Raw genomic sequence first — 24,073 nt, forward strand, 5'->3', positions numbered from 1 at the left:
TACTCACAGTTCAATCGCTTGAAACGGTCCAATAGTCGTCTCAAACATTAAATTTTAACGAACACAGTCCAATACTATCTACTGGAAGACTATTTAAAAAAAAAGTTAACGTTAATAAACGGCGCAACACACAAAAATGCTGCGCGCACACCAACTTCTAAATTCACTGGAAACATTTTTTCGAATTGAATCACTTTACCAAAAATCGCGTTGGTTTATCAACTTCCCCGAATTCCCAAACGGAAATTACTATTACGAGCAGCTGTTAAATACCGGATGTTAAACTCGCAGGACGGCCGATCGAACGGTCTTTAACGTTTCCTGGAACGATTATTATCTTCTGCTGGAGGTTGTCAAATATTCTAGGAAGATTCCGGAGAGCCTCTCGTTTTCTTTTTACGTTCAACGTTGCGTAATCGTTATCGACAGTGGATAAGAAAGGCGCATCTCTCTCTCTCTCTCTCTCTCTCTCTCTCTCTCTCTCTCTGATGAACTCGAATTTCCGAGTAGAGAAGCCTAGACGACAAGAAAAATCGCGCTCGAAGACTGGCGGCCGTTCGTTCTTGAACTTTGACCGAGTTACGACAGTCTGACGGGGTCGGATCGACTAATTCGAAAAGTTTTTTCTGTCCACTAGTTCCTTCTTTTTTTTTTCGTTTGTTTTGTTTCTCCACTTCGTCGATGTGTCTCTCCTCCTCTTTGAGTCCTGGATAAACAAAGCCGGAGAACGGCCGGCGCACGGAATTACTTTGAACAAGCTAAACGGAATCTGTTTTCTATCGGACGGGACTCGAACATGATCCATAGTAAACCGGTCTCAAAGAGACCGCCGCTCATTTTCGCGCCCGGTTCGTGCGAGCGCATGCTTCTAAACGAACGAGGTGAAAGTTTTGAACGAGAACCTCTTTGACGACAAGCACTGTTCTCAAGTGGCTCCTTTTTCGAGTATGTACTATCGAAGATTGCTCGCACCGATTGATCACTTTGGCCATTTAGCGTCGCGTACCGCCGCGGAGTTTGAGAGAGACGTAATAATTAGACCGCGCGTTTTTACGCACAATGAAAATTGTGTTGATCGCGAGAATTCCCCGTGCACATTTATTCCTTTTTATTAACACTTTGAACGCCGAACTGGAAACCCCAAAAATTCCATAAAATCAAAGTAAGTTATTTAATGAAATAAAAATTGAAAAAAATTAAATGTATCATACTGAGTAGTCCTCCAACTTTCTTGTATGTTACAGATCCTAATAAAATTTTAAAACCTGCGTAAAATTCATTTTAAAACCGGCACAAATAATTCCGTCACCCACATATGGGAGGCACTCAAGGTGTTAATCATTTTATTGTGTTCGCGGTAGGGTTGTGCGAGAATTCGAAATATCGGGAACACAACATTTTTTCGGGATCGGGACGGGTATCTGAAAAATGTCGGGATCCTTGAAGGAGTCGGGATTCCCGAAAATTCTGAGAATCCACTAGCCATTTATATTGGTTTTAATGAATACATTCATGGTTTCGGAGAGTCATATAAACAAACGTGTGATTGTGCATTTACATATTTTGTACGCTACGACGCAGCACTGCGGAGTAGTTCGAGGAACGGTGGCCAGGTTCTCGAAATTTTCGGGAACCCGACCCGTCCCGACTCATCCCGTTGTTGTCGGGTTCTCGCACACCCCTAGTTGACAGCAGTATTCTGAAATTCCTTGAATGCTTTTACTGTTTCAACTTTGATAAAAAATACGCGAAATCCATAGTCTAATAATGACGTAAACAGCACAAAAATATTTGCTCAATCGTTTCCTGTAAAAGCGTTTTCGTAATCTGAACAATTCTGAATATTGTTCCGCCATTTACTACTTTTGAAAATGATTACAAGAGGAAATACATTTTCAATGGATTCCCAATAATTGATGTCGGAAATTTTTCTTTTGCATAGGGAAATGGAAAATTTTATAGCAGAACAATATAAAGAACGTGAGTTTAGCGTTTGCTTGTTCTGCTTCCCCAACCAGACGTTTGCGCAGAAAAATCCGCCTTTGAACTGTTGCGGCAGAAAAATCAGCAATCTTACCATAGCAAGTGGGTAGCAGAAACATTAATTAATGAATTTGTCCCGCGAAATCCGTAATATCCGCAGCGGTATAACGAGGGTCTAGATTAAACTGTCCACCGTGTTCTGATTTATCCGCGATGCCATTCTTTCGCGGAGAACGCTGTTCGAAACAGGCAGTATAACGAATTCGCGGGCATGGTTCGCAATGGGCTAAGGGAAAAGCAAGAAGTTTCGTTCTCGCGAAGAGGAGGGGCCGGGCGAGAGGAAAAGAGGGATTCGCAATTAATTGTGTCTATTCTCGGGGATATACGATCCGCTAGATAATTCCCGTCAGTTCCAAGAGTTTAGCGTCCCTTAATCACTGTTTTCATATTTACTTGGAGCCGCGCCATTAATTTAGGTCAGCCCCGGAATATTCGCCGAATTCTGGCAATTTCTCTGTAAAACCGCCTCCGCGATATCGACCGGACGTGCTACGACGTTCCGGGTAGTAAAATTCGCGGATGCTCCGAGAATGATGGAAAGAGAAGTATTTCGCCGAAGCAACCGGAGAGAGCGACGTTTCTTTACGACGACCGATCGATTTCCGTTATATTTATCGAATTAATAATGCACACCGGGAATTTTCGCAGTCGTCGCTACACTTTAGGAAACGTTCGCCCCGTTCCGAAGGCCGTAAAGCCAATATTATACTCTTTAATATTTAACGTGCTACCGAGCTATACCCATAATATTTGAATATCGCGCCGGGAAACGACAACCTACTTAAATCTTGCACGATGGGGACCACGTCTCCCGCTTGTCTGCGCAGTTGATACCTTTTTTTAAATGGCTGCTACCTGGCTGCGCTCAAGGTCGTCCAAGGTCAATCGAGATATCACGCGTAAAATTGCACAAAGTTAACCAATACTTTTCGTTGGGGAAAAATTCAGCAAAATATTCAGCAAACACAATACGCACAATACTAAATTCTTTACAGAGACTTTTTAAACAATTTTGTTGGTCGCGTTGTTCTGGAGTCTGTTGCGGTGTCCTTCTCTGCTGGTCTAATTAGATAAAATAATTCCGAGATTATTAATCACTAGACTGCGGATTTTATGCATTCATGGCAAAAATGAGTCGATCAAAATGTAAACTAAACTGTAAAGATTATTTTCAATTTACTAAAATTCTTAAGAGAACAAGCGAATTTCTGTGTAACACTTGTTTCTCGCAGTTTCATTCAAGCAGCGTTTTCATTCACGGCGCGGAGCCTGGGTCCGTTTTGACCCGGAGTAGAAAAATCGTCATTTAATTGCTAGAGTCCAGACGATTTTATTTTGGACCAACGTCGTTCGGTATTTCCTGTAACAGCGAACTCTCGAGATTCGGAAAATTCGCCATTTCGTTCGAACGAACGGAATTTCCGTAGAGTTTGTCGAACGTTTACAGCGAACACGGGGCAGAGAAATGGTGGAAGCATAATGCATCTGTTGAAGCGACGATTCCGTCTGCCGAGTTAGCAGTCGGTGGCAGCAGCCTCTGTCAATCCGTTCAAGGAGATTAGCGTTGCACGAGCGTCGAACGAAACGCGGCTTTCGAAGGTTGTGTCGTACAGCGAAACGATGTCAGTGTGTCAGTGTCAATGGAACCGAGTCATTGGGTTTGTCGATTGTGATTCAACGGGAAGATGGTATCGCGGTTTAGCTTGCGCGCCGTCGCCGTTCTCGTCTTTCGCGAATCTTGCTCTCCTTAGCACATTCTGCCTCGACCATTCCATTCGACGATCCTCGGATGAAATTTTAGTTCGTGTCGCATAGCAACCGCTCAAAAGTTCTCTTATAACGCAATCTCTGTGACGCGAAGGTCGTGATCGATACACTGCGAATTTCATTCTGACCATTTTCGGTAAACAGAATTTAAAATAGCATAGAAACATTTCACATTAACTCGTATTTTCTATTATCGAAATTGTAGCGTCTTTGTTGCAGAAAATCGAAATAAATATATCGAGAATATAAACACATTCATATCGTGTATTTATTGAAGAACAGAAATTTATTCTCGTGCACGATTTTCTTGAAATCGGCGCAGAACATTTTTATTCTGCAGTGAGATCCGTAGTGGAGTGATCAAGAATGATTAATTTAGGGACATTTCGCTCTAGTAGAATCCATTTATTGACTCGAGGTGTTTAATGAACAACTTGTCCATTAACTCGCGTTCTCTGCAGTAATGGTGTTTGCATCGTGTTAAAAATATTAGCTCTCCTAGAGACACGAATTCACATATTTGCCGAGTAAACTGATCTTTCTGCAAACTTGCACTTTCACAACACATTTCGTACAAAGTAAGCTAGTAGAAAAATGTCTCACGTCGAACATTCCTCGATGGTGGAAAATTATGAAATTACTGTCACTGTATAAATGCCCAAGGATGTAGTGTTTAGTTGATTACGGAGCTGGATAGCGTCCCGGCAACGTTAAGCCAGTTTAGGGTTGCAGACTGGAGCACTTTAGCATTTACACCGTATTTCCATTGAAAATAAATAGGGCGCAAACCACCAGCAGGGATGGACAAGCCGGACAGATCGCACACAGTTTCCTGACAGAATCTGTCGACTCGGCTAAAGCAATCAACCCTTAACTAGCAAACTTCTTATCTACCCGTTGGTATACAGAGTGGTTCGTAAATGGTGAGCAAAACTTTCGGAATAGATTCCTAATGCTTAGAGAGGAAAAGAAAGTTATATCCACATAAGACCGGAAAAGATTAATTTCCGAGTTATTACAGTTTTTGTGCCACAATTCTCGTCACATCGTCTTAAAGGTCCGTTTACGAACTAATCATTTCCCGACCTATGTTGATATATCATTTACGAAACAGCCTGTATACAAAAATTGGATACACTGTCATCGTTGTTCCAGGTGCGATTATTTTATTCAATTTGTTCGAGTAAGATGATATTGACATGTTAGGGTTGCGAATGAGCTCCCTCTCTCAGCTCGATGGGGAATTTTCCCGGTAATCGATCGAGTCTATCTCCCGGCGGGTTATAAGCTAATGAAATCGGTAATTAACGAGCGATGGGTGTCGGGCAACAGGCAAAGAGAAAATGAGGATAGCGAGAGTGATTACGGTACGTCGCCGAGCGAGAGGAGAGGAAACAGAGACGGCCAGGAGAGAGGAAAGAGAGAGAGGAGAAAAGGCCGTCGAATCGCCGGGAATTTGCGACCGCGCAATCCGGCATTTAGCCTTCGCCGTCTCAAAATAAACGCGACAACTCACACCGGGCTCCCCTCCTCAGCCCCTGGCATCGCCTCGCTTGTGTCTCATGGTGATCCATCTCTCTTTCCTCGATCCTCTCGCGTCTCCCGTCGATCTCCTCCTCGCTTCTCTCTCTTCCCCCAATCCTCTTACCGTCTTCGTTGCTCTCGGTGGCCAACTATGCGCGAATCCAATTCGCTACGCGTACGACCACGTGCGTGCCTCTGTTCTGCGTGTACCGGATGAACCATCTGACACGATCACCTGAAACCGTCCTGTTGTATTGTTATTTACTGCGCCGCGTCGATTGATTCTCCTTGTTTCGCGGTTCCAAGCTTCTGGGAGGTCCCCTCGGTGAAGTTGATTCGGTCCATTTAGGATGATATTCGGGGTTGTATTCCGATTCGCCGAGAATGAGCTCGTATGGTTTTTGTTACCAGTTGCGGTTATTTTCCAGAGTAGGGTTGCTCAGTTGCTTCGGCAGGAGAGGGTAGGGAACGTGATTTTTGGGAATTTTCTCCTCGGAAACCACAAGAACTTAGTACAACAATTGTTTCGCTATTTGAAGGGGCATACTTGAAAGAGTAGCTCATAATTGTTTCGCTTGAAAATATCTACCAATCGGAAAGTTATGGTTGATCTCCAAGAGGGTGGTGCCCTAGTTGTTCATAGTCAGGAGAGGGTAGGGAACGTGATTTTTGGGAATTTTTTCCTCGGAAACCACAAGAACTTAGTACAACAATTGTTTCGCTATTTGAAGGGGCATACTTGAAAGAGTAGCTCATAATTGTTTCGCTTGAAAATATCTATCAATCGCAAAATTATGGTTGATCTCCAAAAGGGTGGTGCCCGAGATGTTCATAGTCAGGAGAGGGTAGGGAACGTGATTTTTGGGAATTTTCTCCTCGGAAACCACAAGAACTTAGTACAACAATTGTTTCGCTATTTGAAGGGGCATACTTGAAAGAGTAGCTCATAATTGTTTCGCTTGAAAATATCTACCAATCGCAAAGTTATGGTTGATCTCCAAGAGGGTGGTGCCCTAGTTGTTCATAGTCAGGAGAGGGTAGGGAACGTGATTTTTGGGAATTTTTTCCTCGGAAACCACAAGAACTTAGTACAACAATTGTTTCGCTATTTGAAGGGGCATACTTGAAAGAGTAGCTCATAATTGTTTCGCTTGAAAATATCTACCAATCGCAAAGTTATGGTTGGTCTCCTAAAGGGTGGTGCCCGAGTTGTTCACAGTCACGAGAGCGCAAGGAAACGTGATCTTTGAGAATTTTTTTCTGAAAAATCACAGGACCTATTTAAAAAATTGTTATACCATTTGAGAGGGTATATTTTCGAGAGCGCCTCACAATATTTATATTCGAAAATGTTTCTCAATTCCAGAATCGTGGTTGATCTCCCAAACGATGGTTTCTCAGTTGTCTACGATGTTTAAAAGGTATTTTGAAAATATTGAATTCTCTAAAGATTATGTTATTGTCTAAGGCATCCTGGTAATGATGAAAAGTTCTCCATTGGCAGAGAAACTACCATTATTGTCGTCGAATGAATGCCTCCATTGACACAGCTATCAAGAATCCACAGAAAGGGAGTGGCAGCTATAAGAACATGAACTGTGTACGTGTTTACTATGTTTACCGTGTACATATCGACACCTGTGATGGTGAAGATCGGAAAGATACACGGGAGTTCCATGGAATTTTGTTTACATTTAATAATAGCGTACAACCGTCGGCCGAACGTGTGTACGCTTACAATGATAAGATCGTGAATAACACGCGCGACAGAAGTTGTAAAAGCGGATCATAAAAGACGAAGCGCGGTCATATGACCGGCGTTAAACCGGACTTTCAAGCAGAAATTAGTTGTGCTTACAAGGGGGAAAGAAGCTGGAGAGATAACAACAAAAAGTAAAACGAACCTGCACATGTACCTGCACGTACGTGTACTATAGTGTACTCTGTACAAGCAAACATGGTTGTCGAAAGTTCAGCAAGATGGCTGACGATACCGGTTGCTTGTTTCAAGCGGCTAGATAAAGCACGTATTTCGAAGACTGCTCCGGTAGATATCTCGCGTTGACGAATCGAGCTTTCGTTACGTTTTCGGAATTTTGCCAATGCAAAAATACGGCGAGACTTCGCGAAACTCGGTCTTTGCGACGTTAGCAGCTTTCTGGAGTAACGGTGTGTCCTGCTTCGACGGTTGTTTCAACATGTTAAATCCAACTTGAAGCTGCTACAAATAACTGGAACTTATTTTTATCGAGTAATATTTTTTCTAGCTTTTAAAAATCTAAACCATTCTGGAATACGTATTGAAGTCTCTATTTTAATACACGTGTCCCAAAAACGTCGTACAGTGATTTCTCTATATATGTCGGCAAGACCTGGATGATAAACGTCGCGGAATTATCTCTCCACCACCGCGGAGTATTCCCCGCGAGGGGAGTCAAATGTTGAAAGTATTAATGGGACTAAATTAATATCGAAGAGAAAGAAATTCAAGAATTTTCGGATGGTTAAGAGGAACGATTCTTCTTCTGGAAGCAAGTGTGCATGATCGAAGCTCATCGTTGCAGCAACTCGCAGCCGCCTCCCGATCCCAAATTCCAAACCGTACAAAAGATCAGGCTAGCACAGGCCATCAAACATTTATCCCAAGCCCAAAGAGACGGTTTCTACCTCCGCACTCGATGCTTTAGTAATCACCTCTTCGCAGAGTCCACCCAGGTTCACCGACGAGAAGGTCCAGGTAAGGTGGCTCGTGGGTGTGCTCCACGTGTCACCAATGAATTCGCAATGACTCGCAACGGATCGTGCTCCCACTTGGTCCTGGACACGCGATTTTCATGGATTCTTAACGGAAAGACGGTCTTTAACACGCTGTTAAAGGTCACGATTAGAGAACCGAATGAAAGTGATTTTTGGGAATTTATTCCTGAAAAAGTGCACGATCTTATTAACCCTTTGCACTCGAAGCCATTTCAACTTCAAAATGAAACATTTCTTCCGACCTAGAATATTTCCCTTCTATATATATTTTTTTGATGCTATACATACGAAAATGCTGCAATTTACTCGTACAATACTGAAATGTTTAGTAATTTATTAACTACAAAGGAATTAAATAATGTAAAAAATATTTTGAATAATGATACAGCAATTTTTAGTGGCGCCTTACAGTCGCCATTCGAGCGCTAAGGGTTAACATTCTTTTTCCGTGTCTGATGGAATATATTTTACAGAATACCTCGTAACTTTTTTGTTTACCACCAAACCTACCAAGCATCAACAGTATCTGGTAAATATTGCCTTATAAAAATGGCATCCCTAAATGCTGGGACAAGGAAATTAATTCCAGTATTTTCCATACATGAATTTTTATAGTTTCAATAATTGCAAAGTGTAAACTCGGGTAATTTTGACCGTGGTAGGTTTAGTGTTAAAAATGTTTATTGACTGCGAAGTTGTGGTTAACCTCCCGGAGAGTGATTTCTATTCCTAAAGTTTCGCCCACCATTTACGAAACACCCTGTAGAAACCGAAATACCGGTATGACATGAAAAATGGAAATTTTCCCACTTTTAAGCATTTATAACTCGCAAACGAATTAATCAATGTCGGTGAAATTTTCAGCATGGATATAATATATTCGAGTGAATCAAACATTCAAAGGTTATTTAAATTTTCAATACAGGAACAGATAAAAAAGCTGAAAAAAGAACTTTTATTATTTCAGTTGTCATTTCGACTAATTTAAATATTTTTAAAAAATGTTGTGCACCTCGTTTAATAAATTAATCCGTCTAACTTCTTAAAAACATTCAAGTCATTCGGTCTAATGTTTAAAAAATTAAGCTGTTTCAAATAGTGTTCGTTTTGCTCCTTACTGTATGCATGTGTAGGCGTCGTACGAACGGCATCGTATCGCGAGATATAAAAAGGGAGAAACCGAAAAATATCGGTATTTTATATCGATTTTCGGTAGTATCGGGTACCGGTAGAACTTTGTTGGTCCAATACCGGTATCAAGACTATACCGGTATTAGAGTCATAGGCGTAATACCGGTATCCAGAATATACCGGTATTAAGTCGCAGGCGTAATACCGGTATGAAAATTTTACCGATATTAAGTCCCTGGTTAGAAGTGCGTAAGGAAAACTGATTTTTGGACATTTTTTCCTGAAAAAGCGGACAACCTTATACAAAACCTGTTATCGTATTCGATATAGTCTGTTTTAACAAGTGTGTCATAATTTTGTTTTATTTAAAACTGTTTGTCAATTGCAAAGTTGTGGTTCATTCTCCGGAGTTCCAGGCTCCTCAGTCGAGTTACCAGTGCGTAAGCAAAAGTGATTTTTGGAAATTTTTTCCTCAAAAAGGGGACGATGTTACACAAAACTTATTATCGTATCCGATACAGTTTGTTTTAGAGAGTATCCCACAATTCATTTATCTAACAATGTTTATCATTTGCGAAGTTATAGCTGATCTCCCGGGGGATGGTGCTGTTGTACATTTGGGGGCAAAGACGGAAAAGCGATTTTTCAGAATTTTTTCCTCAAAAACTGTACGCCTCTATTCAAACCCTGTTTCCGTGGCTGATACAGTATATTTTGAAGCGTACCTCGTAATATTTTTGTTCAAAAATATCTATCAATTTCAACGTTGCGACTGACTTTCCAGAGGGTGGTTGCTCGGTTGCTTAATCAGATAATCGAGAGAAAAGTCATCTTTCGGAATTTTTCTTTCAGAAACTACAAGAGCTCGATCTAAAATTCTTTCACCATTTGAAAAGGCCTGTTTCACCGAGTACCTCAGAATTTTCTTATTGAAACGCGTGCACCACTTGCGGGGTTATAGCCGATCATACTACCTACTCAAAAAAGCAGAAAACAATCGTCCACCGAAATTTCGAAGCGTATGCGGAAACGCGTGGGGGTGTTCGGTGTTCCCCGTGAATAATTCGTAAGTGTTTCCCCGGGTGGATCTCGGGTATCATCGAAAATGGGACACGGCAGAGTCCCCGTTAACTGATTCCTCCTCGTCGAGGGTCGGGGGGGGGCAGCCGGAATCCGTCAGCGTCCTCGTACCGTGAACTATCGACCCGTATAAAAAGGGCGAACACGCTCGACGGTCCGTCGTAAAACATGGTCGCGATGTTTTATTGACCGACAGAGAAGTGAAAGAGAGACACGCGAAGACAGAGAGAGAGAGAGAGAGAGAGAGAGAGGGGGGGGGGGGTGACGAGTCTGAAAGAGAGGGGTCATAAAAAGAGAGAGATAGATCCGTTCACCGTCGCGCTCGCCCCGATAACGTAATAATCCTTTATCGCGCGATCGAAGAGGACACAGGCCAGGTGGAAAGCTGGGAGTACCCTTTGAAACTGGCTTGTTCTTCCCAGAACGGTGACGTTTTTACGAACCGACCACGCGAATCGATTCGACTCGCCGCGGTTCACCGAACAGCTCGAACAATATTTTCTCTCTCGTCTTTGTTCGACGCTGACAAGCGGCGTCCGTGTGCTCCATGTCCGTGTGTCAATAACTTTGTTTCAGAGCCCCGGGGGACAGAGTGACGCGGGCACCAGGGGTGCCAGGTGATATCGGTGCGCACGGTCGTTTCGAAAATAGAATCGAACAACGGTGCAACGTGGCTCGCACGCCGATTTAATAAACGATTAATCGAACAAGACTCGCCTACCGATGAAAGAATTACGATAAACGAGTGACACCCCGGTCCGGGTATCTTTTTCCACTGCGATCACTACCGAACGCGACCACGCACGCGATTCTAACGAACGCCAACGGATTCTTCGCGCAAAACTGCAGCGAAAATGTGCAATTGAGCTTTTCAATTGGAGCCACGATTTTCGAGAAAATCCCGTTTGAAAATGACTCGGACGGTGTGCTCGAGATCTGCGCGGAAGCACCGAGGAGCACTGAACTTTCAAATTCGATTTTCTCGAAATCTAGGCGTCCGGCGAGAAAATTGTACTGGGCCGCTTTTTTCGGTTTTTTTCGTGAAGATTTTGCTCGTGTAACCTTGCGTGTCACTTTCAATCCCGTTCGCTATAAAATAATTAAATTACAGATTCAATATTTTTTTTTTTAACTAAACGAAGACGAATTTCTTTCGGGAAAGTTTGGTGATAGAATTTAGAACACGAAAGACTTGCACAAAGCGATTCCGCAATAAAATCAGGACTCTCGATCCAGCGCGTAAATCGGTTGGAGACACCGACGTGCATCATTACTGGCTAGTTAACGCCGGTTAATTATTTCCGGCGGCGATACTGTTGCACACACCTGTCCTCAGGGGATCACGGAGATCGGTCCCGGCCGGCTAAATGATTCGTTGGAAAAACTCTCGTTCGCCAGGGTGTCTACACAGTCGGCAACGACGCCCGTGTCTGGTTTTAAAAGGTATCGGCTAATCTCCTCTCTCTCGCTCGATGCAACTGTTGCTCCAGTTTCCGAGGACTCGTTGAATCGACGCGCGACCCTTTATACGCGAACGAGTTTTTTTCTCTCCTTTTTCCTTTTCTCTTCTTTTTTTCTCTAAACCGTCGCTGCGATATTTGGAACGGAAGTAGGCTCTGCAATTTCTCGTCGACGGTCTACCGCCCGGGTTTATAAATAGCCGCTATTAGCTGAGAATGTTTAGGAGAGAAAGAGTTTCCGATGTTCCCAGCGGTTTTCGCGGAGCTTCTCGAATCTCTCGCAGTTTCGTCTTGTTTCTTATGGACCGCGGATTCGCGTGCAAATATTTTTTGAACGGCTCCGGGGACGAGGTAGAATTTGTATACCGTGCTCTCAAGCGCTCGACTCCCGAGCGAACTGAACGGGCTTTTCGAATCGAAGCTCTGGATGTTGCGTTGGAGAATTTATTCCGAAGTCGAACAGGTGTGCAACTATTTATATTATCTGAATTATTTAGTCGTCCTGCCCGATGAACATCCGTGATGTCGTCTTTGGTAAAGTTTGACATTCGAGGGTCTTGCGCAAGGGTTGCAGACTGTGCAACAGTTAATGAGTTTGCAAATGAGTTAATGAGTTTGTTAATTCGAACTCACAGTTTGTATATAATTATTAGACAGCGTATGCATTTATGACAAAAATGAGTAGGTGTAATTGAAAACAGTAAAAACATTAGAAGAATTTAAAAATATGTGATTTTCAACCTATTAAACCTATTAAGAAAAAAAGTTTTCATTTCACTCCAGTTTGTTGCAATTCAGACAGAAAATTTTTATTTTGCACAAAGATCCAATATTTATTAATCGAGCAGAATTTTTGGTAAATTTTGTTTTGTAAATTTTATTTATTTGGAAATCTTATTTACCGTATCTTTCACAGCTGCAACGCTTTGGCAACTAGAGAAAGAAAATTTGTGCTTACTGTCATACAAATTTATTTATTTTAATACGAAGGGAATGAATAACGTTTGCGTATAGTTTCTGGCGGAAGTACAGCGCGTATTTATTTCTAGAAAAATCTTCATTGTACACAGCAATTTTCTAAAGGCATCAGAGGTCCGCGATAGTTAACAGAGAAACTTCCTGTGCACAATCTGCGAATGCATTCGAACGCCAAGGCAGCTGCAATTGACCAAGAGTCGCTATCTCGTTACCGATAGGATCATTAATCTTGCGGGAGCATATCGTCGATATTTATAGGAACGACGGGAACAAAGACGGAACTGTGTATACTGTTCCTATACTATCCAAAGCCTGGCGTTCGCGATAAGGATAATAAGGATGTCTGAACACGGAGAAGGGGAATACTGGTATCGATTGTTCCACTACCGACTCTAGCATTTATGACAAAAATCACCAGGAGAAATTCGCAGCAGCGTTTTACTCCTCAACTTGTGCACCTTCGTTCAAATATTTTCCATCGTTTAATTTTTCTAAACTGTTTAGAACAGTTAGGAACTGTGACAGATCTTGGCCAGCAGAAAATGATTCGCCTACACAAAGACGTGCAATGAAAATCGCAACAGGGCTGTGCAAAAGAGTTGCATAAAAATTCCGATAGATTCTGATCGCGAAAAAATTATTGTTCTACACAAGGATGTGCAATAAAAATCGCCACAGGGCCGTGCAGAAGAATCGCTCAAAAATCTAGCACATTCTGATGGGAAGAAAATTGTTGCTCTATATAAAGGCGTGAGATAAAAATCGGAACAGGGGCGTGCAAAAGAGTTGCATAAAAATTCCGACAGATTTTGATCGCGAAAAAATTATTGTTCTACACAAGGATGTGCAATAAAAATCGCCACAGCGGCGAGCAGAAGAATCGCACAAAAATCTAGCACATTCTGATGGGAAGAAAATTGTTGCTCTATATAAAGACGGGAGATAAAAATCGGAACAGGGGCGTGCAAAAGAGTTGCATAAAAATTCCGACAGATTTTGATCGCGAAAAAAGTTATTGTTCTACACAAGGATGTGCAATAAAAATCGCCACAGGGCCGTGCAGAAGAGTGGCACAAAAATCTAGCACATTTTGATAGGAAGAAAATTGTTGCTCTATATAAAGACGTGAGATAAAAATCGAAACAGGGCCGTGCAAAAGAGTTGCATAAAAATTCCGACAGATTTTGATCGCGAAAAAATTATTGTTCTACACGAGGATGTGCAATAAAAATCGCCACAGGGCCGTGCAGAAGAATCGGACAAAAATCTAGCACATTTTTATGGGAATAAAATTATTGCTCTATATAAAGACGCGAAATAAAAATCGCAACAGGGGCGTGCAGAAGGGTCGCGAAAATTCCGACACATCGTCGGCCAGCGAAAACAAATTTTTGCTCGAGTGGGCCGCGCGCTATGCCACGGGGAAAAACGTGGGTGGTCCTCGTGTCGACGATCAATTGCGCCCGTCTGCCGACGAGAACGATTCGCCGGGACACTCGATGACATCGATAGACGCGTCGTCGACCGGTGAATTGTCGGTCGCGAAAGGGCCTAGCCGATTAAGATGGTCAAAACTGCCCTTAGAGGTTTTTCAATGATTAATGAACCATTCGAAAGCTGACCCAGAAAAACCCCTCTGAGCAAAATTTCAACCCCCTATCTTGCCCGTGAGGGTAGTTACAGGGTAAATTAGATTTCGCGCTTTTCCGCGCATTTCCCACACTCTGATGCTTCCTAAAATTCTGAAAAAAATGTGGCATATTTTGGATCCTAAGACAGATTTTTGAGAATTTTTTCAGATTTTTTTCTTGCAAACTGTGGTCGCAAAAAATGAAAAACCTCAAAAAAATCGGAAAAATGTACATTTCTCAAAAATATGAAAACATGCTATTTTGCTGTTTAGTGCCCCGATAAAGTACCATAACAGGCAGTGTCCTCAATTTTTTTTAGATTTTTTCTTGTGGGCACTTTTTGTCCAGACATGAAAAACCGAATTTTTTCGCCGTTTCTGCTATTAGGAGGAAAGTTACACTTGTTGGTTTTATCGCAGGTATATATTAAGTCATTTTAAACATTATTACATCGAAACAAGTAAGTGTTTGACCTAAGAAATGTTTTAAGAGAAATAATGGATTGTATTTTGTGCGATATATACCAGAATGTTCGGAACGTTTACAACATCGCCGGTTGGCACAGCGGTTAGGGCGTCGGACTACGGAGCGGATACGCTGGTGTTCGAATCCCGTCGGTGGGAAAGTTTTTTTTCCATACGTCATCTTTATTTTTTCAATTTCTTATATGGTTTGTTCATGTGATTTTAACAATATTTTTTTAATGTTTTAAAAATATTGAGGTAACATTTTTAATTAACTTTTATTTATATCACTCCGATTTTACTTCGAATTTAATGATATTATTTTCTTGGATTAGGCAATAAATTAATATTTATATTATTGTGTTCGTCCATGATTTCTGCCTGATATGAAATTGCTTGTGAAAATTGGTAAGATTCCGTGAAAAGAATTTTTAAATCTACTTCTGTCATTTCCGGAAAATCAAGAGTATCTACCGAGGATACTGTTTGAAATGGAGTCTTTTTGCAGTTCCAATTGTTCCCAATTTTTGGAAAGGTTTTGTTGTCTACTTGTTTGTGTAGAAGCTGGTACTTTTGACCTAGTATACTATGAATTGCCTCTGCATCCCACCGAAAATAATGAACTTCCTGATCCGTATCATAAATGTCCACAGAACAAGTCTTTCATTCAAGTAACTATAAACGGGAATTACTTCCTCATGTACCTTACAATAAAGAGGAATGGCTTAGGCTTATTTGTACCTGATACCTCACTTTCAAAATAGTGGTAGTATGTAGCCCTTTTCTCTCAATTTGACAAAAACCAATACTTTGCTGCGTGTTATTTATTCAGAGTTCTTCTTATTTCCTCCCTAATTTCTGAAGACGCAAGGCTTAGAAACTAGATTAATGAATTTTAATATTAACAATGTTAAACAGGACCGCAATGATGAACATATACAATTAGAGAATCGAGGAAATAATAGATACTGCAAAACTATTTTTGTATGTATTTTAGTTAAAAATGTTACCTCAATATTTTTAAAACATTAAAAAAATATTGTTAAAATCACATGAATAAACCATATAAGAAATTGAAAAAATAAAGATGACGTATGGAAAAAAAACTTTCCCACCAACGGGATTCGAACACCCGCGTATCCGCTCTGTAGCCCGACGCCCTAACCGCTGTGCCAACCGGCGATGTTGTAAACGTTCCGAACATTCTGGTATATATCGCACAAAATACAATCCATTTTTTCTCTTAAAACATTTCTTAGGTCAAACACTTACTTGTTTCGATGTAATAATGTTTAAAATGACTTAATATATACCTGCGATAAAACCAACAAGTGTAACTTTCCTCCTAATAGCAGAAACGGCGAAAAAATTCGGTTTTTCATGTCTGGACAAAAAGTGCCCAAAAGAAAAAATCTAAAAAAAATTGAGGACACTGCCTGTTATGGTACTTTATCGGGGCACTAAACAGCAAAATAGCATGTTTTCATATTTTTGAGAAATGTACATTTTTCCGATTTTTTTGAGGTTTTTCATTTTTTGCGACCACAGTTTGCAAGAAAAAAATCTGAAAAAATTCTCAAAAATCTGTCTTAGGATCCAAAATATGCCACATTTTTTTCAGAATTTTAGGAAGCATCAGAGTGTGGGAAATGCGCGGAAAAGCACGAAATCTAATTTACCCTGTAACTACCCTCACGGGCAAGATAGGGGGTTGAAATTTTGCTCAGAGGGGTTTTTCTGGGTCAGCTTTCGAATGGTTCATTAATCATTAAAAAACCTCTAAGGGCAGTTTTGACCATCTTAATCGGCTAGGCCCTTTGGAAAATTGCTCGTCGGCCGGGCCACACGCGCCTGGCGGTGGTCCCGCGTCCATTTATCGAGGCGCTAATCACGAAAACGCGCAGGCTTCGTTAGTGCGATGAACTTTGCCGGCTTTTGTGACCCCGTCGCCCCGATATTCGATGAAGCTCTCTCTCTCTCTCTCTCGCGTCGCTCTCTTCATTGTAATCTCGAAATCTGCTGGTTAGAACCTCTTGACGATTCGGATTGTTCGATCGGGACCAAACGTTTCCTCTGCAGAGTGGATGTTCCTAATTCGAGCGTTTGTCAGGCTGTTCGTGGAATTATTCGTTGTAAGCGTCGGGGGGATGTAGGCGTGAAAACGATGCATCCGAGGAAATCCTTTCGTCATCGATTATCAATGATAAACTTCGGGGGAAGAGCAGCTTTGTAGTCCGTGTAGGCGATCTTCGTTGCGATTGAGCGGAGCATTTGTGTGATATCGAGTCCGCTGTTCGATAAGGTCTAAAAGAAATTTTATCATCGGGAGTTCGTAACGAACTTCATCGAAGATAGTTCGTTTGGTTCTGTGTCAGAGTCTCACTGTGGTTGATCGAAGCAGTTATACGTCACCGGGTTCACCAAGTAGGATTGAATACAATTTTATTTTTCGGTGAACGGGGAGTGACTTCATGGAGGTGAAACATTTTTATATAGTCGGATAAAAATTGGTTTTCGATGCGTGGAGTGAATCGGCGAGCAGAGAGGCCTTATAAAAATTTAGTTCTCCGTGAATCGACTGACCAGTTGAAAGATCTTTTTGGAAGCGATGAAAAATCTGGTTCGATAAAACAGTGAGTAAACCAGTTAAGATACCTTCGAGCGTATAATTTTTATACGGTTGAATATACATTTATTTTCAATTAAGAGAGTGCCCGGATGGGCACAGCAATCTTCAGTGAGTTAAGACATTTTGATGGAGTCGAAGATAAATTTGGTTCCAAACAACAGAGCCAGTACACGTTTAAAGAGGTGTCTTCGAGTAGTCAAATAATGTTTAATGTCGACAGAACGAGATTGTCTCGCAGAAAACGATGGTCAAATTGGTTACGAGCCAGGCAATTAAGCTAGAATAACACCGTGCTATCGACGTCAGAATTCCAGGAGTCACTCTCGCTTTCAGACGGCCGATCCATAATTCATAAACTGTTCATTTTCATCAGGCTGCCTTAGTCTCGTTTCCAATCCGTTCGGCGGGGTGCACGGCACGCGAAATTCTATTACGATATCGTCGCCGAATGGAGCAGCAACGTTATCCCGAATTTCCACCGCAGTTTTCGATATTCGCACAGCCGCCGCGCCGCATACTAGTCCAGACCGTAGAATAAGCTGTTCATTTGATGAAAAAGAAACTTACTCGTATGGATTTTTATCGAATGCATATTGCTTCCTAAATGTTCGTGACATTCGAAAACGGCGAAATTAACGGGATTTATTCGAGATTGTGATTAGAACAAGCATTTAAAAATCAACACTTTATGGAACCTATTTTTTACTGAAACAATTAACTTATTTTTTATTGATATTCTGGAGAATCTATTTAATATTAGGTGTCCATTTTTGTTTCAAATGAATAGTCCGAATAGTTTGAAATGAATAGTTTGTCTATATTGAGAGTATATCCTGTATACCACGATTTAATATTTATAATTTATTGGAATAACAATGCTCAGTAAACTAAAGAGAATCTTCAAAGTTTTCTATAATTGTTGAGAGTATATCCTGTATACCAAGATTCAATATTTATAATTTATTGAAATAACAATGCTCAGTAAACTAAAGGGAATCTTCAAAGTTTTCTATCAGTGGTAATGGATATCTTTTGAGTTCCATATAGTTACGCATTGTATCAAAGTTTTCTCTATGAAATCATGCAAGATTCACATCTCATTCGATCCCTCTTCTCTAAAGTTCAATATAAAAAATTAAATAAAATTTTATTTTTAAATAAAAAATTAATGTCGCCTTGGGTTTTCAATTGTCACTGTATATTTTTTACTTATTCACGTTATAGCTGACGTCAAGGCGAATACAATGAACTGCTTTACTATTTCTTATAATGACTTGAAACAATGCTAAAATCTTTGTGAACAACTAATTCCTCGATTTGGACCATTGTGGCGCCGTGGGGTGTTTCGGTGTGTGTTATCGATACGCTTCGATTCGAATCCTGTCGCAATCCGTGCGATATTTGTATTGGACTAGCTGGATTGGAAATACAGCTTTGTCTCTATACCGTCGCCTCGGAACAACCTCTCTAACGTCGCGGCTCTACGTCCATCTTGTGACACTGAACGTTAGGAGCCAAGGAGAACGAAGATGAACTTGTGTCTACTGCTTCCGAGCATATCCTCGCGATTTTTAAAAATTGTATGACGTTATGGAGGATACATTACACAGAGCATACAATCTATGTATGCTTTTCCTCTATCTATCCATCCTTGGTACATAACTACAACTACTCATCTATATAGTCATCTGTGTAGCTATACATCCGTTCATCTATATAGATGTTCATCTATCTACGATGTTGCTATTGATCTATCTATTCATCTATCTATCCATTTATCTGACCATCTATCCATACATCTGTATATACAATACATCAATTCATACACTAATCTGTACATCTATCGGTCCATCTATCCATACATCTATCTGCCCATCTGTCCATACATCTATATATAAAATACATCTATCCATACATCTGTATATACAATACATCTATTCATACACTAATCTGTACATCTATCGGTCCATCTATCCATACATCTATCTGCCCATCTGTCCATACATCTATATATAAAATACACCTATCCATACATCTATTCGTACATCTATCGGTCCATCTATGCATACATCTATCTGCCCATCAATCCATACATGTATCTACCCATCTATCCATACATCTCTCTGCCATCTATCCATACATCCATATATATATATAAAGTACATCTATGCATACATCTATCCGTACATCTATCGGTCCATCTATGCATACATCTATTGGTCCATCTATGCATACACCTATCTGCTCATCAATCCATACATGTATCTACCCACCTATCCATACATCTGTCTGGCCATCTACCCATTCATCTATCTATCTGTCCAGCCATTCGACCATCTTCCCAACTGTCTCCCTAATTATCGATCTATCAATTCATCTAGCCATCCGTCTGCTGCTACGTCCCTCTATTAAACTGCGTGTCCGAATCTCTTCATCCATGCATCAATCTATCCACGCACCTGCTCCACCATTCCAAAAAAAAACGCGTCGAGAATGATCTCCAATCGCCAACACATCTTTATCGTCGCCCAAAAGGAAATCCCAGAAACGAGGAATTCCATTACGTGCAGGATACCTAGCCGAGAATAACTGGCACGTTTTGGGAAACGCCAAAGCAACGACTAACGTCTTTGGGACGCAAATATATAGAGAGAAAATAGAGAGGGAGAGGAGAGGCCAACGACGAGGCGCGGAAAGAGCAGCTGCAGCTGGCGCAAACACCTGTTTAGCCGCGTTTCCGGCGGCTCCGCATCTTGTGCCGGATCGACGAACAGCTCGTTCTGCGTTACACAGACCGGATCCCGTCGCGCGTTTCTTCTCTACGATTTACCTAAAAACATCCCTCCGCTTCTTCAACCCTGTCGCTCCGAGAGACGAACAATCTCTCGCACTGTATGGATGTGTGACCGAGCAATCTGTTAATCCTCTCTCGGGTAACAGGAATTTTTTTCAAATTTACAATATAATTGCGAAAATCGATTTTTGATCTGACAATCGTTGGCGGACACCGCTGTATCTCGATTCGATTCCGATTCACTGGCTCCCTCGAATACATCAGCTCCGGTGAATGCATATCCGCGAGTCGAGATTAAACCCGAAAAGAATCGATAATTTCCGTGTGGCGCTCCGATCGATCCTCACATTCATTACCAAAGGGGGCGGTTGAAAACCGCGCGCGACGGTGTGTGTGTGTGTGTGGGAGGGGGGGGTGTATTCCGCGTTGTTTCGTCCATTTTTTCTCGTCTCTCTCTCTCTCTCTCTCGTCTCCCTCCACGGTTTCGCCGGAAATATCGACACGGGGGAGGAATCGTGACGCGGGGGAAGATTGGACGGCTCGATAACGGGGACGAGCGAGAGATCGTGGAAAATTCACGGGTTTTCGAGAGGGTGAAGAGAGAGGAGAGAGGAGAGAATCCGCGACGCGGGCCAGAATTCGTGAGCTCTCTCGTTCGATGGAGTCCGGGGCCATTGGCCGACGAGCCGGCGACAGGACGGATATTACCGGCGGCGAACCATCGCGCCTCGTTCCTCCGGACCGCGTCTCTTCCCATTTACGAGTTTAGATGCGAATGATTTCCTGGTTCCCGGAGATCATGCTCTCGTGCCGTCCTGGTGGCATCTAGAGACACACGATATTCCAATGAGACTAGAAGGTTTGATGGAGAGAGACTGTTTCGGGTGTTTCCCCCCTTTACGTCGCGCCGGGAGACGAAATCGTTTTGTTGGCTTGTCGTGTTGGCGTCCTCTACCGATTTAGTTCTGTTTTAGAATTATTGCGAGGAGATTGTGCGAGCAGGAAAGTTGTGGCCGTTTCCCTCCTTAACGTCACACAACGGGGACGGAAACGTACTTTATCTTTGAACGCGTCGGGTGATGCATTGTTGTTTCTGACTTGCTTTTTGATTCGTGTTTCTTGTGAGACGATCGTGAGAGGTACAACGTGCACGACACTTTCCTCCATAACGTCGCGCGATGGGAGACAAATTCATTTTGTATTTGACCTCGTTCAGTATTACCTCATTACCGCCGACTTGCATCCGTCTTTCACAATTATTGTCATCAGACTGCGAGAGGGGGTGTATCCAATGAATGTTTCCCTCTGTAGCGTCGCACTAAAATGAAAAGAACTTTATCCTGTCTTTAACTTCGTTGGCTTGCACGGCTTCACTTCTATTTTGCAATTATGTATTGTAACAGAGTCGTCGGAGTCAAAATGCGACGCTAGGGGGTTGCCACGGCATGAAGCGATTGATCAAAATTTCATCATTAGACCGCGGGTATTCTGCATTTATGGCAAAAACGAGTTGGTGCAACTTAAAACAATAGAAACGTTACGAGAATTTATGACTGCCACTATACTGTCTTCAACTGATTAAGGTTATTAAAGAAGAAATGAGTATGGTTACTGCTTCTTGCAATTGATGTTAAGAACTTTTATTTTGCATGAAGTCTATTCATCATAAATACATGAAATCCTCAGTTTACCGATCAACATTTAACCTCTTAAGGGCCCGGTCTTCGCAGATTCGCGATAAGGTAGAGTGACTACATTACCGTCAAAAAATGGTTTCACGTGTCTCAACTTTTCGTCCTTCAAAAAGGACAAGGTCTTCCTTTTCTAATTTCGAATTATTAATTAAAGAATCACGTGACTATCCAGAGATAGAGTTGCGGACGAGCCGCTTAAGAGGTTAAAGAATAATAATTTCATCAATTTTCGTCTTCTTATAACGTAATATTTCCTCCCGATTAATCTTGAAGGGATTCCCCGTCACGAAAATTGAAAGATATGGATGATGATCGCTCGGAGTTAATTGTTTGTGTAGCCGGGCAGCTCGTTGATCACATTTTCTAGGTCGTTATGTTCACGGAACGGTCGGAAGTTCCTAAGTTTTCAGGAACCGCTTGCTTCAGGCTGCGGCTCCCGAGAAACGTATATCGCGAATAGCAAGCGATGAAATCATCGTAGTAGGTGTATTCCGAGAAACGTAATAATTTTCAACCTACCGTAGTTGCACAAAAGTCGACGGCAATAATGGCGACACGTGTGTTACGCCGATCGGAAATCGGGGAGAACATGCTATCCGCCTTTCATGGAGTCAACGGTGGAGGCGCGCCGGTAGAATTATGGTTGTTTACCTGCGCTCTTACCTATGTATTCTACATATCTGTAGGTATACAGTCGCGGCTTCAACAGCAGGACTGTATCTTTGAATAGACAAACGATAGGATTGTATTGGCGACAAGATCATCAGACTTTCACCAATGAATTACTTACTGGTTACTTATAGGTCACTGTGTTTGTAAATGTTAATATCTTTGAATGAAACGTTGGGGATATTCAGTTGAAGATGTGTACTACAACGTGGTCACAGAGATATGTTACTGAAAAATTAATAACATATAAAAAAATATTCTAAAGACAAAGGTCGTTTCATTAACTATTCTTTAGAAACGTTTTTTAATGAAATTTTGGGGAAACGTACTTTAGTACACTGTAACGTGGTTGTACAGATGTTTTATAAAAGAATCCATAACAATTAAAAATAAATGTCCCAAGGACGACGGTACTTTTCAAAAGTACTTTTCAGAAATGGTTTCGGATGGACCCAGGGTTTTATAGATTGAATGATAACTATGAAGTCGTGGAGATGATTAGTCGGAGGAACTAATCAGCCTAATTTTGTCTGTTTCAGCGTGGAGCGGGACCGGCTTCGGCAGCGGGATCGACAGGCCCGCGCGGCGATGTCGGTCCAGGCCGAACAGGCGGCTGCAGGAGGTGGTCCTGACACCAGACACCATCACCATGGCCACCATAACCACGCTCACCATCACTCTAATCCACACGCACTCGCCGCGCCGCTGTTCCGCGCTCCCGTTAGGGTAAGTCTATATTACAGTTTTTTATTGAACATGCTAACCTTTCGCGGACGAATGCCTCCAGTAAAGTCGTCGAAAAATGAACGTTCCAAAATATAATCGAACAAACTTTGATCAAACACAATACGTTCTCTATTTAACCCTTATATTGATCTACTATGATCTGGCTATCATGATCTCTCCATAATTTTGATTGTTTTACTTGTACATAGAAAAATGTGCTGGAGAATCTGCTCGTTCGCAAAAGGTTAGAACAATCTTACAAATATTACACACACTTACAGAACGAAACAACGAAAGAACAGAAGATGGTATTTATTAAAAAAAATACGCTGTAATACACAAAAGTAAACTGTTACAAATGTGGTATACATTCTGCACATGACAGTTGAGAAAGTTAGAACACAACGACGAGCTCTGATGTTAGGGCAATTAACAATGCAATTTTTCGAGGTAGTGGCTGAAGGTTTATCTCAGGAAAGTTGTGTGCTAGTTTGGCTCTTCGAACACTATAAACCTGTCATAAAACGCCATAAGAAATAGCTGAGGGTTTCATTTATTGTTCGCATAAGAAAGTCAGTGTCCCTTCCCGGTTTCTGATCTTATTTTTCTATGGTTTGCACTCTTACTCTTTCGCCAGCTGCTACCAAAAAGCTCGCCGGTCTGTTCCGCCCGGGAAACAGGATTAACGGATCCCCCGGGACCGCTCGCGAGCATCCACTAATTCCG

The 24,073-nt window shown here is 41.7% G+C and overlaps 1 protein-coding gene across 4 annotated transcripts in view; it reads left to right on the plus strand.

Annotated features, from left to right (window-relative positions):
• Positions 1-24,073, plus strand: part of Lilli (AF4/FMR2 family member lilliputian) — a 335,845-nt gene that overhangs the window by 139,166 nt on the left and 172,606 nt on the right. For 3 of the 4 annotated variants that reach the window (XM_076785359.1, XM_076785361.1, XM_076785362.1), the window contains one exon: positions 23,161-23,347. In XM_076785359.1, coding sequence (XP_076641474.1) covers positions 23,161-23,347 — 187 coding nt within the window. Of the gene's footprint in view, positions 1-6,700; positions 6,756-23,160; positions 23,348-24,073 lie in introns of all 4 variants that reach the window. The other variant, XM_076785360.1, reaches the window with a different exon arrangement.

Source organism: Halictus rubicundus, chromosome 3 (genome assembly GCF_050948215.1).
Source record: "Halictus rubicundus isolate RS-2024b chromosome 3, iyHalRubi1_principal, whole genome shotgun sequence".
Classification (NCBI taxonomy): Eukaryota; Metazoa; Arthropoda; class Insecta; order Hymenoptera; family Halictidae; genus Halictus; species Halictus rubicundus.